The 17,396-nt window shown below is 44.2% G+C and overlaps 1 protein-coding gene across 1 annotated transcript; it reads right to left on the bottom strand.

The window, feature by feature from the left end:
• Positions 1-834: 834 nt before the first annotated feature.
• Positions 835-15,815, bottom strand: LOC115386568 (serine/threonine-protein kinase WNK4-like). Its single transcript, XM_030088937.1, has 24 exons — positions 15,662-15,815; positions 14,342-14,796; positions 12,741-12,913; positions 12,335-12,555; positions 12,074-12,231; positions 11,304-11,392; positions 10,957-11,176; positions 10,651-10,875; positions 10,389-10,569; positions 10,105-10,295; positions 9,772-9,845; positions 9,000-9,135; positions 8,788-8,904; positions 8,560-8,700; positions 8,409-8,463; positions 7,405-7,515; positions 5,470-6,104; positions 5,246-5,294; positions 5,050-5,171; positions 4,802-4,853; positions 3,887-4,367; positions 3,495-3,700; positions 2,720-2,811; positions 835-1,732 (listed from the first exon to the last, which is right to left on the bottom strand). The coding sequence occupies exons 2-24, from the start codon at positions 14,756-14,758 to the stop codon at positions 1,730-1,732; spliced, it is 4,149 nt and encodes a 1,382-aa protein (XP_029944797.1). The 5' UTR covers positions 14,759-14,796; positions 15,662-15,815; the 3' UTR covers positions 835-1,729.
• Between the last annotated feature and the right edge of the window lie 1,581 nt (positions 15,816-17,396).

The following is a 17,396-nucleotide window of genomic DNA, read 5'->3' as shown; positions in this document are numbered from 1 at the left end:
GAATTAAATACATGATTATACATAACTTCAAAATGTATGTTTATATCGGTAGACCCACGCCATGATCAAAGAAAGTGAAGACTTAGACCTATCAAGCATTAATCCTTTGACACGTATCAGTAGACCCACAGTTCAGTCAGTACATAGACATCTGGAAGTAGACATTGTTCTATGAGAGTTCCCACACAGACATTATGAAAATAGATAATAAACACACACAAGTAGCAACATACCCATAGGTATATAGACTCTTAGACCTATGAAAGTAGATGCACAAACATATAAGTAGAAACACATGGGTATGAATATAAGTACACCTATAAAAACATGGAGGTGAAAATATAAATCTTTTAAAGTAGATGCAGGAACGCAAGAAGAAACATTGATATATGCAAGTAAACACATGAACATACATAAGTCACATAACAGACTGTATATAAAAGTATGTGTCAAATGTGACTGTCATACTTATCACGCACACACACACACACACACACACACACACACACACACACACACACACACACACACACACACACACAGGTTTGTATTTCTATCCTTGTGAGGACACTCATTGACATAATGCATTACTAGCCCCTAACCCTGACCCTTATCCTAACCCTAACCCAGACCACAACAATGCCTAACCCTAAAGAAATGTTTTTGCATTTTTACTTTTTTCAGTAACAACAACATGGTCAAGAAAACACCGTTTCCCCTCATTAGGACCGGAAAAAGGTCCCCACAAGGCACATCGTGCCAGGTTTTCCTATCCTTGTGGGGACATTTGGACCCCACAAGGATAGAAAAACGCACGCACGCACGCACGCACACACACACACACACACACACACACACACACACACAGATGTGTATAGATGTATATATTTCACATTTATCAGGAGGACTTTATTCAAGCACAGATCTGTCAAAAACAAACATGTGGGTCAAAATTCAGGTCAGTGCAGCAGGAAAACAGTCATGTACATCGTGAATAACGGGAAGCATGTTGACAGCAGTCTGTAGTAGAGCTGCATTTTAGAGTTCCTTTAGCCAAGCGAGATTTCAGGATTCAGTGTGTAAAAAAAGTGTCTTTAATTTTGAAAACACTGTGGCTGGCTAAATACTGTATGGGTTTTTAAAAAAAAAACAAAAAAAAAAACATTTAACGTCACATTTTGTGGTCTGAAACTTTCACTTTGAAAGTGTGACAGGTTCAATGCATACTCACATAAATAATGTGGGACTCCAAATATACATTAAAAAGAAGAAAGAAAAAAAAACAACAAAGAAAAGTGAAGGCACCCTGAGTAAGATTATTTGTTTGTAATAAGTCACCGCTGCTGCGAGTTCTGTGTCGATGAAGTCCGGCTAAAATTTTCCCAAATTTGACTTTAAATTGGACTGAATTTGGATTGAATTTCTATTAGAACAGTGTTTAGTTGAAGTCAAGCTGAAGGTACGCCTTATCTGAGACTGTATCGCACAGGTCAGATGAGCTCAGTGACAGTGAAGGTCGTGTTCATGGTCACAGTCAAATTAACCTGCAAAGCTGTGAATTTAAGTGTGGTTGAATCAGTCAAAGCTGCCGAGAACAGACTCGTCCAACAGGAAGTTTCACCATAAAGTGCAAAAACATTAAGACAACTATTGAAAGATCTCAAGTCCAAATGTCTCACTGAGAATCCTCTTCTTCTTCGTCACTTCTTCATCGTCTGCAACCGGACTCTCACTGAAAGACAAACATTATAAGTTCATGCTGCATTCAGGTTCATTTTAAAATCATTAAACATGTCTGTGCTGTTGTGAACAAAGCCTCTTCAGATCAGTCTTCTTATCAACTGGTACCTGGGAGAAACTGTTTAAGAGCCAGTAAAAACATTCCAGAACCAATCTCAAAAGGTCCAGGACATAACCACCCAATAAGGTTCCAAACGAAGACAAAATTCTGTCGAAATCTCCTCTAAAATTCAGTCATAACCAGTTGTCCCTCAGAAATGCAGCAAAGTAAGTCTGAACCATTCCAAAATAAACCATTTTAGTTTGTTGAGAACCAGAAACTGGTCAGAACTGTTTAGAATCATTCTCAACCAGTCAGCAACTAGTCTGAAACCAATTTGAACCAGGCTAAGCCAAACTGAACCAGGCTAAACCAAATTCAACTAGTCACGAAACAGTCTGAACCAATGTGAACCAGTTAGAAACCGGTCAGAAACCAGTCCGAACCAGCCTGAAACTAGTCTGAATTATTTAGCATCCAGTTAGAAATCAGTCTGAATCAGGCTAAGCCAACCTGAACCAGTCTGCAACCAGTTTGAACTAGGCTAAACCAGTTTGAACTAGTCAGAAACCGGTGTGAACTATCCTGAAACCATTCGGAAGCAGTTTGAATGAGTCAGAAACCAGTCTGAACCAATTTGAACCAGTCTAAACCAGTTTTGATCAATGTGATCCAGTCTTAACCAGTCTGAACAAGTGTGAACCAGTCTGAAGTCTTTTGACCAGTCAGAACCAGTGAGAAACCAGTGTGAACTATTTTTAATTAATTTGAATCAATATAATCCAATCTGAAACAATCAAAAACCAGTCAGAAACCAGTGTGAACCCGTCTGAAACACTAAAATTGCACCAAAGAAGTCACAGATGGTGACACTGAGCAGAGTGAAATGAAGCGGCAGGACGAGTGGTGAAGCAGACGTGGTGCTTCTTTAAAGCTCACCATGTGTTCAGGGGCAAAGGTCACGCCTTTCCCAGGTCGGTCCTGAGATCCACTGCTGCTGCCGCCGCTCACCGAACTCTTCCTCATGATGCCCTGAACACAAACACACAGAAACACTCAGAAAGTTCTTCAAGTCAACCTCCTCCAGCTGTGTTTTACCATTCTTTTCCAAATGATGTGTTTCTTGTTGGATTAGAAATGAAAAGAGAAAAAAAATCTTTCGTTGTTTTGAGCAGTACATCTTAAATGCCTTAATACAGAAGGTACACTCCAAAATCTACAAAGTAGATTTTCATTTGAAAGATAAGAAGTTTAGGAAGTTAAATCCATGTGCTCTTGGCCTGCCACCCTGAACTGGACATTGTGTTATAGATCAGTGATCCCCAAACACTGGGCCGCAGACCGGCACCGATCCTTTGATCATTTGGTACCGGGCCGCAAAGAAAGAATAAAGTTTTATTGTGAAAGTGTAATTTTAAATTAGTCGGCATTGAGTTTTATTGTGAAAAAAGCTTAACTTTTGTCAGCGCATCTTTCCTGCGCTAATTTCTATTTTTTCACGCATTGTTTCGCCCTCGGTCAGGTATTTTTATACATCGTCCTGCGTCTGCAGAAAAATCATGTTGTTTAAGACTAGTCTGTGGTGCAGAAAAGATTGGGGAGCTCTATTATAGATGATGGGTAGAGGTGATAACCACAAAAAATAATTAATAGTATGGAAACTACGGTATTTAGAGTCACAAATGAAAGCAAACTAAACACAGTGAACTCCCACCTGTAGGGTGCAGCATTTCCAGCCTCTGCAGGCTGTTCCTTCGGGGTAGAGGATAGACTCCTGATATGGAGATGCGCCGCTGGCGGTGGTTCAACATGGCGGCCGGAGGGACAATGCCTGGCGGTGGGACTTTTCCCATCTTCCGATAGAGATCCTCGATCTCTCGTTTCTGACTGACCTGCAGGTCATGAACCTCCGCCAAGTGCCTGAGAGAAAAAAAGTCAGTCATTGTCATTTTATGATGTGTTCACAGCTGTTCTCAAGATGTGAGGAGCAGAATAACTACTACTACCAAGAGTAATGACTACGACCACGGTAATGAGAGTATCCAGGGATCAGTGCAGACTGCAGTGTGCTGCAATTCTTCAAGAATCAATTTTTCCGCCAATCACCTTTCACGAAGCTCTTGTAGCTCCTCCCACGTGTCCTCCTTCTCGTTCTCTGATTCGTCCGAGCTGAATGTGGAGGAGCGGCCTTTTGATTGGCTGCCGGGTTGCCCCTCCCACAGACTAACATTCAGCTTGCTGCTGATTCTCCCTCTCTTCTCCTCCTCTTCTTTCTCTTCCTCTTCTTCCTCCTCCTCTTCCTCCTCCTCCTCCTTCCTTGCCTCCCTATCGGAACCACTGCGGTTGGCATGGTAACCAAGAAACGAGCCAGGTGATGTCACTGTGTTGACACTGCTTGCTGATTCGCTGTCCTCCGACGTGCTGCTCTCTGAGCTCGTCGTTGATTGGCTCTGTCTTTTTGGAGGTGGGGAGTGGGCGGTGGGTGTTGTCCGACTTATGGAACGGGGATCCTGAGGATGGACCCCGGGTAGGTCTTTGGCGGCCGACACCTGGAAACGACCGACCGACAAGACTGGAGCTTCTTTCACTGTGAATACAGAATGAGAAATTCAGGTGGTGAGTCCGATCAAAAGCTGAAAACTGAATTGAAAGAATCTTGCTGAAACAAACTGTTTTTCAATCTAAATTTGTGCAAAAGTGAGAGTGTATAAATGAGTGAACAGAGCGGATTTCAGAGAATTTTCAGGACATCCCTAATAAACACCAACTAGTTCTGACAATTATAAGCTGGATTCTTCTTCAGATTCTGAGACAAGAAGGCACCAAAATTTTATTAGTACATTAAAAGAACACGACTGAAAAGTCCTACTTTTGAGCTGGCTTATCGTTCTTTTGAGGTGATGGGGTGTTGTCAAACAACTCTTGAAAAGGTACATTTATAATTTCTTTAAAAGTGTGTATTTGAACATGTCTTTATGCAGATGACACACTGTTGGTTTGCTGTGTGAAAGTCTGTCTTACCTTCACCTGGTGGTGGACTCAACTTGGGAGGTGGGGAGGGAGTTGCAGATATCTGAATAAGAAAGGAGGCACTAATATCAGCTTGAGGAGACAAACTGTTGTGCTTTTTTTATTTATTTATTTTTGGCAACACAAGAACTTTGAAAACTCAAATACTTCACATTAAACTTGGACAAATAAGGAGCAACAAAACAAATATCAAAACTTTTTTTTTCATTAACAGTTACATCTGAAATAGTTTGACTCACTCTTTTCTGTAGAAACACTGGGGAGGGGGTGGAGGAGGTGGAGGAAGTGGAGGAGGTGGAGGAGGTGGAGGAGTCAGACAGCTCCCCTCTGGAGCTGGGATCACTGCTTACAGTCTGTGAACCTGAAAACCAGCCAGATGAAGAGTCAGAGGTCATAATTGGTGTGATGTTGTTTTGTTATGTTACACAGACTCACCAGGAGGGGGCAGAGCTGAGACTAACGCCTGCTGATCTGGACTGTGATGCTGGAATATAGGAAAGGAAACAGGTTTTTAATCAAAATGTTGCTAAATATCAGTTAATATTTTATTACAACTGTTAATTCATTACTACTGATTCTTCTTAATTTTTCATACCTATCATCCGGATGAATAAACATTAATATGTATTATTGCACTTTACAGATGGCTGCTGTCCTACCTGTTGGGTATCAGGAGTCTGGTTAGGTGGCGCCCCCTGCTGGCTGTCCACAGTAGGAGTATTTATCTGAGGTGTGACGGGGGTGTAGGGTGGTTGGGGAGAGAACAGAGAGGATAAAGGGGGGTAGTTTGGAGGAGGAAAATTAGGAACCAAAGATGGAGACATGGGGGGAGTATAGGGGGCCTGTGTGGAGGAGAAGAGCGAAGAGAGGGGCTGTGGGTGGGGTTGAAAACCTGGGTTGTTGGCACCAGGTTGGGGAATCAAGGAATGAGCGACGCTCATGGCCAGAGAGAAAACATTTGCAAGAGAGAAAAGAGGTTGGTCTGGAGAAATCCACTGAGGAGGAGGGGGAGGAGGAGGAGGAGGAGGTGGTGGGGGAGGAGGGGGAGGAGGAGGAGGTATATGTAGAGGAGGGGGTGAAGGAGAAGAAAATGCTGAGGAAGAAGAAGAAATAGCATAGAAAGAAGGAGAACTGTGGACTCGGGGAAGCTGGGGAACAGGACTGTGGACGGGGAAGGAAGCTGTGTAGGTAGAGTAGGGCTCAGAGGTCGGCTGAGAAGGAGGTGCAGGGTGGAGGCGGGATGGTGAAGTGGTGTGTGAGTCTGAGGTGGAGTGCTGAGGGGGGTGGTGAGGAACTGGTGAGAGAGAAACACAGAGGGCAAGAAATCAGGACTAAAATCAAAGTTTAAGCACCAATAAGTCGAAATGTGAAACGTCTATATGCCGATGATACTGTTTTATTTTCTGGGGTCTGAATGCATGAGCTTCATCTGGTTTCACTGAGTTGTAGAAGATTATTTTGAACTGTACTGTATTTTAAATGTACAACATGTTTATTCTGAATTACTCAAAGTGCCACTTTTAGTTTCTGCTGATCAGTGATTTATTCTGACCAGTACTGACAGAAAATGGGTTGATGACAAGCTGATTAGCCTAGTGTGCATATAACTATAAGGAAGGGAGAAAATGCTAACTTATTAGTAACTAGTATGTAATTTGGAAAGTTTAATTTTAGATGTATTAATATTAATGTTTTAATATATAATACTTTGAAGTTGTGTAACTTTTAAGGAACACAAGAAGCACTTTTTTTTCAATAATAACTTTGAGCACAGGTAGAGAATTTAGCTACATTTTTCATATTCACATCATGGTGAATTCCAAAGATTCAATTTCAATTCAATTCAGCTTTATTTATGAGGTGCCAATTACAACATGGTCATTTCTAGACACTTTTACAGAGAAAACCCAACAGATCCACATGAGCAAGCAGAAGCGACTGTGGAAAGGAAAAACTTCCTTTTAACAGGAAGAAACCTTTGCAGAACCAGGCTCAGAGGTGGAGGCTTTCTGCTAATCCGGTTGGGGTGAGGGGACAGAAGGAGAAGGAGATAGAACAGACAGGTTCTTGTATCTACATACAATTCATATATAAACACAGGGTACATAGGTTACAAGAGGAACAATCATCAATGACATGTAGCAATACAATGAAATTACATTGAAACAAGAGAAGGAGCAGAACTGGGAGCCGGTTCCACATGGTAGGAGCCTGGGGTTAAGTAAACGCTTACACCCACTGGGTCCAGGTTACTTCTATTAATCAGTGGAGCAGCTGTTTTGTTTGATGCCCAATTAGAATTTCACCCATTGAATCCAGGCTGTCTCAATGGGTCAGCCGCGATTGATGTTCTGTCTGCGATCCCTCAATCACGGCTCAAAGATATTGCCCTGATCTTTAAGAAAGTACAAAATACCATAGGTAGAAACTTTAGATGTAGCAGGATGTTTCCCGGAGGGATCCCAAAACATCCAGGATTAAATTCTGTAAAAGCTTCTTTAAATACAAATATTTCAGAGATGAAGTCAATGCTGCGGGGTGAGTAACAAAGCTCCAACTGCAGTGTGTGACTGGCTGAGTAATGCCTTTGGTACCTGGTGAGGTGGAGGAGGACTCTGACCACGGCGGGGAGGGGGCGGATGTGGCCTCAGGGTGGGCGTTGTAGTCGGCGCTCTTCAGTGGCGAGTGGTCGACTTTATCAACATCTGACAGAGTGGTGAAATGATGAGGTTAGCTTGACAAGTTAGGGTGAAAAAAAATCTGTTTCTATTTAAATGAATGTCCAGATTATCATATACTGTGCAAAAGCTTCAGGCACATCTTGAGGATATGCACCTATCCCATCATGCAACACCAATTCATAATTCCATTCAAAAAGCCAAAGTCGTGAAGTGAATGTATTCAGAGACGGTGTCCTCAACCTGAGTCTGCTCTTCACGGAGATGGGCACAGGAAATCAGTTCAGGTTCTTTTAACCCCACGTTATGGTCATCGGTGTTATTCCAATTAAAGGTGCTGTAGGCAGGATTCCGCATCTCCGCCATCTAGCTTAGGGTTACCTAAGCAAGATGGCGATTTGACCCATCTAAGATGGCAATTTGAAACCCAGCACAGCCAATCCTGTCCTGTTTTCTCTGACATCACGCCCCTATGCAAGTTAAGCCCCTCCCACAAGGACGTGCGATGAACGCCCCTCGACCAATCACGGTTAGAGCCTCCTGGGCTCTTCTGATTGGTCAAAGATACCTGGAGCTGTCAAGATTCCTTTTCAGCTCAGAACAGAGACAGATGGAAACGCTGCGCCCTCGCAGTAGTGCAATTATGCTACACTCCTAAAGGATTATCAATGGATACTCTAACATTTAATCCAAAGAAAACACAGAAAAATTAGCACTGACTAGCAAAATCCTGCCTACAACACCTTTAAATCACAAATTATTTCACTTAAATTTGGTCAGCACAAAGTCTGGACTCATTCTATGACTTTGTTATACTGAAGATGTATCACATGCTCCAGCTTTCACCGGCTATTTCAGTTTTTCATATTTCTATCAACAAACACTTAATTTCCCCTCCTTTCCTCGCCATTTTCTCTTACCCGGCAAAGAGGACGAGGACAAACTCCTGGAGAGACTCTCAGCTGACAGGTTGGACTGCAGAGTTCAGAAGGATTGAGGGAAGACAGAGTGAGAAAAGGCTGAGTCGTGAGAGGAGCTTGGCTGTCGTGAAGGAGCAGGAACGTTTGGGACCTGTGAGTCAGTCAGGGGGGACGACCTGTTGCTGTCGGACCAGTGCTGCCTGTGCATCATGGACTCCGCCCTCCTGATGATATCATACATGCGGAGGATGAAACCGTCCCGCTCTGATGGCAAGATGAAGTCTCTGTGGAGCTGGAACGCCAAACCATGCAGGACGGGATGGTTTACAGGCCTGATGAGGGCTCAACTGCTTCTGTGTTCTGATTCGCCACTTCTCACCATGACGGACGCGATGTCCTCCGGATTGTCTCCGTCCAGATCAAACTTAAATGTCACCATCTTACTGTTGTGAGTCTGCAGCTGACACTCCACCACCCGGTCCCCCATGTGGGACACCTGTGGGTCCGTGCACACACACACACAGTGTTGTGTTCAGGTGTTGTTTGTGGTGTTGTGATCAGGTGTTGTGCTTGGGTGTTGGAGAATCTCACCCCTATGATCCTCAGTCGAGCTCTGGCTCTCCTCCTGAAATGCTTCATGGCGGCCCTCGTGGTCCCCTCCTGCGTGCCCAGATCGGAAAGGCTGTCGGTGCCGTCGCTCAGACCCGAGGTCACGTCGGAGGTGTAGCTGCAGACGCAGAGGAGAAGCCGAGAGGACGGGTCATTTCACCGGCAGGAGGTGCTACCTGAAGTGGTCACCAAAACTCAGTTCCACCCATCCATATTATTATCACTGAAGATGGCCAAGGAGTAAAAAGTTATCAAACACACTGAGAAAGAGAAAGAGAGGGAGAGGAAGAAGGGGAAGCTAATGCTAAGGTGAGAACCAATTCAAACTATGAAAAGAGGCTTTTGTGAGGATGGGAGAACCTGGCACTTGAGCTGAACGAGCTATGATTGACAGTTTATGAATGACAGTGTACTGTTATTGCACCGCTGCTGTTTGCACTCCACCCAACACTAACATCAGCACTCCTCTCAGCTATCTACACCACACCATCAACAAACTGCAGAAAGATTATCCACAAATCCTTTCAGCGACTTCAATCAGGCATGCTGAAGGACTGTTCTAGATAAATTCACACTATTTGTGAAATGTCCAAGCAGAAGAACATGATCAGAGACAATAGTCAACACTGCAACTGTCCTCCCTCAATCTGACCAGAGCACAGGCTCAGTCTGACCCCAGCAGGGGGCAACGCTACTCAGTATTGACATCATGATTGGTTAACAATGTCAGTTTCAAAAGTTTTGTGTTTGTTACCTGTCCACAGGTGAAGAGAATCCAGAGATTGTCTCCTGTGACGGCCGCTCGGCACCTTGGGACACAGCTATGCTCTACAGACACACACAGGATGCTAATAGTAAGAGATGGTCATTTCTATAAGACTGTAGCAACAGCTTGACTGACTTAGTCTCTCCACTGATTTACCAGGATAAAGAATTTACTTGAGTTTTCAATATTTCCCCAACGTGATTATGATGATTGTTGTTGTGAGGACATTTAAGTTTGTTTTATTTTACTCTATTGTGGTTTTCTACTGTCAAATTTGGCTAGGATGAATCCACACCTGCTCTTGACCATCATCCCTCTCACCTTGGGGAAGCGCAGAATGGGGAGGGGCGGGACTTTGGAATGGTTACGTAACAGAGGGTGCGGAGTCAGAGGCTGAGGACTGGGTTGTGGAACCACGGGAGAGGGGGCGGGGTTTGAGACAGGAGGAGGCGGGGCTTCCTTTTTCTCCGGGAAACCAGTCAAGCTGAAGGAAACGTCCGTCTCGAGGTCAGCTGTCATGGGGACAAAGGTTGGAATAACAGATTTAACGCAAACATGTGACATGCAGAACACTTGGGCGTCAACATGAGAAAACACTGAGTTACAGGAGACTGATGAGCCGGGCGTAGGTTGTGTCATACTGTTGTCTCCCTCCTCAGATTCTCCATCCCTGCTGGTCATGCTGCTGATCCCACTGTCCGGCACGTTGCTGCTCTGCAGCAGCGCTGTGGATGTCGTGGCTGTCGGGGGCGGGGCTTGTTTCCAGGGAGGGACCGAGTCTGGGTCCTGTTGTGAGTTAAAGTATCAGCAGGAGGTGTTGTCTGACTTCCTCTCGCTTTCTTTCTATGAAAATTGCCTCTAACACACCTGACTGGACGCACTTGCAGAACCTTCGTGCCTCTGATTGGACGGTTCATTCGGTTGGGGGGCAGGATGAGGCTCCTCCTCGATGACCGCCTCTTCTTTGTGTCGCCGAGTCTCATCCAGGAGGTGGCGCCGTTTCTCTCGCTGCCGCTTTATGGTCATCACTTGGTTCCGGATGGCCTTGGCCACCAGATTGTAATCCGCCTCGGCCACAAAGCCAAGGACGACCTGAGGGAGGGAGACGGACAGGTGAGGGGACAGACAGGCGGACATCATGCTGTCATGTCGCGGGTGAAGTGGTGAAGGTACCATCTCCTGGGCCACCTCCTCAGGAACATCTTTGTACAACTCAAACAGGAACTCGATGGCCTTGTTGTCCTTGTATTTCCCATGAAGCTTCTTGTCGCCGTCCATCCGCAGCCACAGCTTCAGCGCTGACTTGAAGGTGTCGTCGTCCTCCGCGAGCTCCACGTGCACGCCGAGTTTCTCCTGGAAGAACCGGTGATCCAGGAGGTCCTGAACCGTGAACCTGCCGGGACACGGACGCCTGAACTCAACGCAGGGTTTGTTCTGTCGTCCAGCTGTCACAGATATCTGAACTCACAACCACCTCGAGTCGTAGATCTTTGGGTTAAACAAACACACATCACTGGTACCTCTCACTGCTCTTGGTCCGTATGCAGCCCTCAATGATCTCTTTCAGCTCCGGTACTTTTACTTTAGAGAAACTGTCTGGTTTGATTCCCTAAAGGCAAAAACAGAATCAGACGTATGCCAGCATATTCTTCAAACACATGCCGACGTGTGATTAAATGTTTGACAATATATGGACCGACATGTGTTTTCGTTTGCTAAGGTGAGGAGAAATATGTCAGAATATGCAGATAAACATCTGCTAACGTCTGATAAAGCTTGGATAATTGAGATAATATGTAGATGAACATATGCACTGCAAATTCACCAGTGATGAATTAACTCAGCGTGTTAAAGAGTGGATTCAAATATTCACTTTTTCAGTGTAAAAATCAACACAGGCCAGTGTTGATTTATTAATGCTGGCTCTCTGTATGGAGTTGCATTAACACTCCTCTGTGCTGACCAGTGTTTACCTCTATACAGTGTTAATTCTAAGAATGTATACATTTGAGTGTATATTTTAACACTGCAAAAGTGTACATTTGAGTCCACTCTTTAACTCTCTCAGTTAATTGAACCCACTTACTGAATGTTAGCCTGTAAAGAAATGTGTTGTTACCACGGAGGAATTGAAGTGCTGTCATGTAACCACACCCGTTCAAACATATTGTAACATATGATCAAATGTGTTACCATGGAGACAAAGTGATAAATGGTGGAAAAAAATCATAACAACATGTTAAAAATTGTTGGCACATGAAGGAAACAGACAGGGTGGGCGTGGCCTTACCAGAGTGACCTTGCGATAGATCTGGGCGGCGTTCCAACACTCAGAGTATGGATACTCAGATGTTGCCATCTCCAAGATGCACATGCCGAACGCATAAACATCCACCGCCTCGTCGTACTTCTCCTCGTACATTTCTGGAGCCATGAACTCCGGAGTCCCTGAATGCACCACCAGACACAACATAAAGTAAGACCACAACTCCGGAACTTTACTGACCGTAACGCCGAAAGATTGCAAAATGCCCCCCCCCCCCCCCCTCACCGATGACGCTCTTGGCGAACGAGGCCTTCTTGAGCGTGGCCAGACCCAGATCTCCGATCTTGACGGAAGCAGAGGGCCCAGTGATGAAGATGTTGTCACACTTGAGGTCCCGGTGCAGGATCGGGGGGCTGCGAGAGTGCAAGAACTGAAGCCCCTTCAGGATCTGGAGGCTCCAGCGCTGCAGCAACTTCAGCTTCATCTGGCGGAACCGACGCAGATACCTGGAATAAATCCAGCAGAAGAAGAAGGAGTCTGAGAGGTCCGATCGCCCTGTGCTGTGGATGTGATCTGTTAACTGAAAGGTTTTGGGAGAACTCGACATTTGATTTGAGCTGTGAAGAATCTAAATGCTAGGTGAGGCAGAGTCCGGTCCAAATACTGGTCTAGGTCCAGGTCCTGGACTCACGTTTTGAGGGTCCCGGAGGTCATGAGCTCCGTCACCAGGATGGTGCATTTGTGTCCCTTCAGCGAAGACTTCCAGGAGTCGTAGAATCGAACGATGTTGGGATGCTGCAGAGCTTTCAGCATCTCCACCTCCTCACTGAACCGCTGGCGCTCCGTTTTAGTCAGCCGGTGCGTCTGTCGACAGGTAAACGTTGATTCACACGGAAACACATGAACGTAATATTAATATATGCAAATTTACAAATACATAAACATACAATCAGCAGAAACACTTACATGAAAAATATAACATCGATAATCACATAATGATAATAGCATGTAAACGCAAACATACTGCAAGCACGTGTAAACGTTCGTATAAACAAACCATACAAACACAAAAACTTGAAACATAAGACCCCATAAACAATAACAGACATCAGAATATAAACCAATCACTATCAACAGGAAGAAGGGGAAAAGTACGAGGAGGAAAGCAATACGAAGTATAAAAAAAACAATGAACAGTGGGCCTTAAGGTGGTGCAGTGGTTGGTGCTGTCGCCTCAAATACTGGTCAAGGGCCTTTCTATGTGGAGCTTGCATATTGTATGTTTGTGTGTGTGTGTGTGTGTGTGTGTGTGTGTGTGTGTGTGTGCACTCCACCACACCAATGGGTCACTTTGACAAAAGAAATTTCCCCTCTGGGCACTAATAAATAAATCAAATTCAATATCATTTTCTCCCTGTGGACTCATTGAGAAAATGATGTAATTGCGTGCGTGAGTGTGTGCGCGTGTGTGTGTGTTTTATCAGCTGCAGGCAGGGGCCGTCTGTCCAATCAGATACTTTACTAACTGCGCCAAACCTGCTGAGTCACCATTTTATCTCACCCCTCTCTCTCTCACGCTGTCCCTCTCTCTCTCGGGCTAATGCGCTCGCACCCAGCGCTTGTTGCCACGGCGACGAGGCGGTCCGAGGCGATCCCAGGCTTTTCATCTGCAGCCTGAATTTACATTTTGCAACAATTTTCACTTGTTGCTCAGAGACCGGCTGATGGGACGACTTTTATTCTCATGAGTGTAACTTTTGCATGAATGAAGCAGCCGCTGGCCTCTTGTCTGTGGTGACCTTTGACCCCAAGAGCACTGGGCGCCTTTCAGACTACGATGATGGGAATCATGTGTAAGACCTTCCTTTGAAGTCTTCCCCACACTTCCACTGATCTGTTAATCATTGACCTCACCCGGCCAATCGGAGCTCACGGTCGCCAATACGACTCAATAAAGCCATAAAACGCCGCTCAGAGCGCAGATAAAGCTGTGACCTCCATAACTTCCACACATACGAGGACAAAGCACACACACACACACACGCACACACACACACACACCTCCTCTACATGTAGAGACATATTCAGTCTGCTAATATTTAGTTTATGTTCTTTTCTACTGTAAATCCAAAAGTTTTACAGCTTATTCTTATTGTTCAGGAATCCACTCAGGATTGGTTTGAAGGTCATTTGAGGAAGTGCGAGTGGGAACTTTCACTTTGTTTTATTGTATAAAAACTCCTCTATCAGTGAATTTTGGTGAATTGATCGTCGTGTGTCTCTGCTGTGTACCTGCAGCTCACACCAGGCCACCTCCACCGTGGTCTCCGTGTCCAGTCCTTTGTAGACGGTCTTGAAGGATCCCCGTCCGATCTCGATGTTGAACTTGAGGAATCGGCCATCGGGGGAGCACGCCACCGCCTGCGTCTCCTCTTCATCTTGCTCCCCCTCCTCCTCCTCCCTCTGCTGCCATGGCGATGCCTCGCTGTTGGAGTCCGACAGCGCGGAGCTCACCTCCTCACCGGAGTCCGAGCTGATGTCCCGGCCGCGCACCGCCCCGGCCCGGGAACCAGTGGCGGCGGCGGCGGCGCTGTTTGGGGTTTCCATGGTAGCGGGAGGAAGAGGAGCATCTGAGCTGGGCTCCTTCTCTTTCTCTTCTTCATCCTCACCTGGTTTTTCAGTGTCGTCTTCAGGGTTCCAGGACAGCATCTTTCTCCTCCTCCTCCTGGGTCATCTCCTCAGCAGCACTGCTCCGAGAGGTTCGCAGACAGAAAAACCATCAAGACGGAATATATTCAAATTCATAAACACACTAATATTCATTCATGTTTGTAGGCTTGCACAGACTTTCTAACAATTTGTACTTTTATCCAACCAAAACTGCAAAAAAGAATCTAATTTGTGTGAAATGTAAACAGCCTGGAGCACTAAAACCATTGTCTGTCAACACTTCATGAACCATTGTCTGCTGAATCCTGATAAAAACTATTGTCTTTCAACACTGTTCAAACCATTACCTGTCAACATTTTATAAACCACTGTCTATCAACACTCCTGAAAACCATTGTCTGTCAACACTTTTCAAAGCAATGCCTGTAAATGTTTTTCATACATCATCTGTCAACGCTCCTGAAAGTCATAATCAATCAACTTTATCATATGTCGACACTTCATGAAACCACTGTCTGTTAACAGTTCTTAAACCACTGTCTTATCAGCACGTCGTCTGTCAACAGTTCCAAAAACCATCTTCTATCGGTGCATTTTAAACCATTGTCTGTCAACAAGTCTCAGACCATTTTCTGCAAACACTTCCAAAACCATCGCATGTCAAGACTTCAGAAAACTACCCTCTGTCAACACTTCTTAAACCACTGTCGGTTGACACTTCTTCATCATGTTGCACATGGCACTGCTGCAAGACTTTTAATTCACATTAATATGTTACGCTTAGATTAGAAGCATTATATCAGAATTGCATTGTCATTACATGCTTGTGTTCTCTTGTCTTGTTTACTGGACTGTCCCAGCAGTGGTTCAGTCCGTGCAGTGGAGGTGCGGCGGTGGTGCAGGCAGCGCCTGTCCTGTGCCGGGTCATGTTGTAGTACTCACTGTGTGTGTGTCAGCTGTGTTTGTTTGGCGTCAGCAGAGGAAGCGTGGAAGCGGTGAAAGCGGCGGCTCCATTCTCAGTACTCCAACTCTCCCCGCAGCCCCCAAACACAACATGTTATGTGTGCCGCACCGCGTCCTCCACTGTTATCAGGACAGCACAGATGGCAGGAAGCCCCGCCCACCAGGCACCTGTCACCTGCCTGATAGAAGCCATGCACAGACATTGCTCCCCCAGCTGGACAGTTAACGTTATAGTGGTTCAGATTGAGTTTAACTTTTGCAGCCATGTTTAGTTTAGTTTCTTTTTTTCTTTTTTTTTCTTTTTTAATTCTTAGCCTTTAAGATGAATTAGCTTGGTTGTTTTAGCCATTTTGAATTTTGACTTTTTTATTTTTTCCAATTGATGTGAGCCATTTAAACAGTTTAACCAGTTTTTGTTTCATTATTGACAATTTCAGACATATTTTTTGCTTTTTTCTTCCCCCAGTCCTAACACGTCTCCCCTGATCTTTACGAGGTTAACACCCTGACAAAGCTCTTCTCCTGTTCCCATTTCTGGTCAGTTATTTCCTTTTCTATCATAACTCCCTCAGGAGGATTGTAAAAGGAGCTTCTGAAGTGGCTGGGTGTGTTTTAACAATCATTTTTATTAGGAGTTATGACTGACAGCAATATATCATGGAAAGCTCACATCAGACACATAAAAACAAAGATTTCTAAAAGTATTTCAATTATAAATAAAGCGAAGTTCTACCTTGATGAGAATGCTCTCCGCTGTTTGTACAGCACGATGGTACTCCCGTACTTTGAAGCACTTTGTGATTTTATCTGTGAAAGGTGCTATACAAATAAAGTTTATTATTATTATTATTATTATTATTATTATTATTATTATTATTATTATTATTATTATTATTATTATTATTGTTACTCCATGTATTGTGTTGAAATATGGGGAAACACTTATCAATGCACAATTGATCCAGTAGTTAAATTACAGAAACGAGCTGTGCGGATCATTCATAAGGTGGGATTTCGGGAACACGCTCATAATCTGTTTATCAACTCGAGGTTGCTTAAATTTACCGATCTAGTTAGTTATATAGTACCGTTATAGTTCTTTATAAAGCATTTAATAAATTGTTGCCAACTAACTTACAACAACTGTTTATGGAAAGAGTAAATGATCATAATTTAAGAGGTTACGGAAAATTTAAACAGCCTCGTGCCAAAAATAATCGTAAACGTTTTTGTGTGTCTGTGTGTGGAGTCAAACTTTGGAACAATTTGAAAACCCAGCACAAGCAATGACAAAATATTCACAGATTCAAATTATGATATAAAAACATGGTCTGGTCACAGTATAAAGAAAGTGGTTCTTAAATTTCTGTCAGTATTTTGTTGCACGTGTTATTGTGTGCTGTTTCCTTACTTTTGTTGGTACTGTTGTTCATTATTATTGCTGTATTCTGTCCATCACCAGCTGGGACAGTTCTACTTTACCATTGTTGGTATGTAACCGTTGCTGTGATGTATTTGTTGCCCATGGTAACAAAAATATTCTAATACTTGTGTCACACACTTGCCAAATATTTATCTGTATTTTCTGTTGTTTTTGGGTTTGTAATATCATAGAAACGAACAGGAAGTGACTTTGATATTATGTCTATAATTTATGTAATGGGGGTGGGATTAAATAAGTTTGCTTCTTCTCACTCCCTTTTCAGGCACTTTG

The sequence above is a fragment of the Salarias fasciatus genome, chromosome 4 (genome assembly GCF_902148845.1).
Source record: "Salarias fasciatus chromosome 4, fSalaFa1.1, whole genome shotgun sequence".
NCBI classification, from domain to species: domain Eukaryota; kingdom Metazoa; phylum Chordata; class Actinopteri; order Blenniiformes; family Blenniidae; genus Salarias; species Salarias fasciatus.
Note: the sequence above shows the minus strand (reverse complement) of the source record. Positions and strands in the feature narration are given on the sequence as shown.

Excerpts from the sequence above, each read along its gene's own strand:
- LOC115386568 (XM_030088937.1), bottom strand. The coding sequence starts at position 14,758 with ATGCTGTCCTGGAACCCTGAAGACGACACTGAAAAACCAGGTGAGGAT. Across the intron at positions 12,914-14,341 it reads TGGCCTGGTGTGAGCTGCAG|ACGCACCGGCTGACTAAAAC; the intron begins GTACACAGCAGA and ends ACCTGTCGACAG. Across the intron at positions 12,232-12,334 it reads GTTCGCCAAGAGCGTCATCG|GGACTCCGGAGTTCATGGCT; the intron begins GTGAGGGGGGGG and ends TGGTGCATTCAG.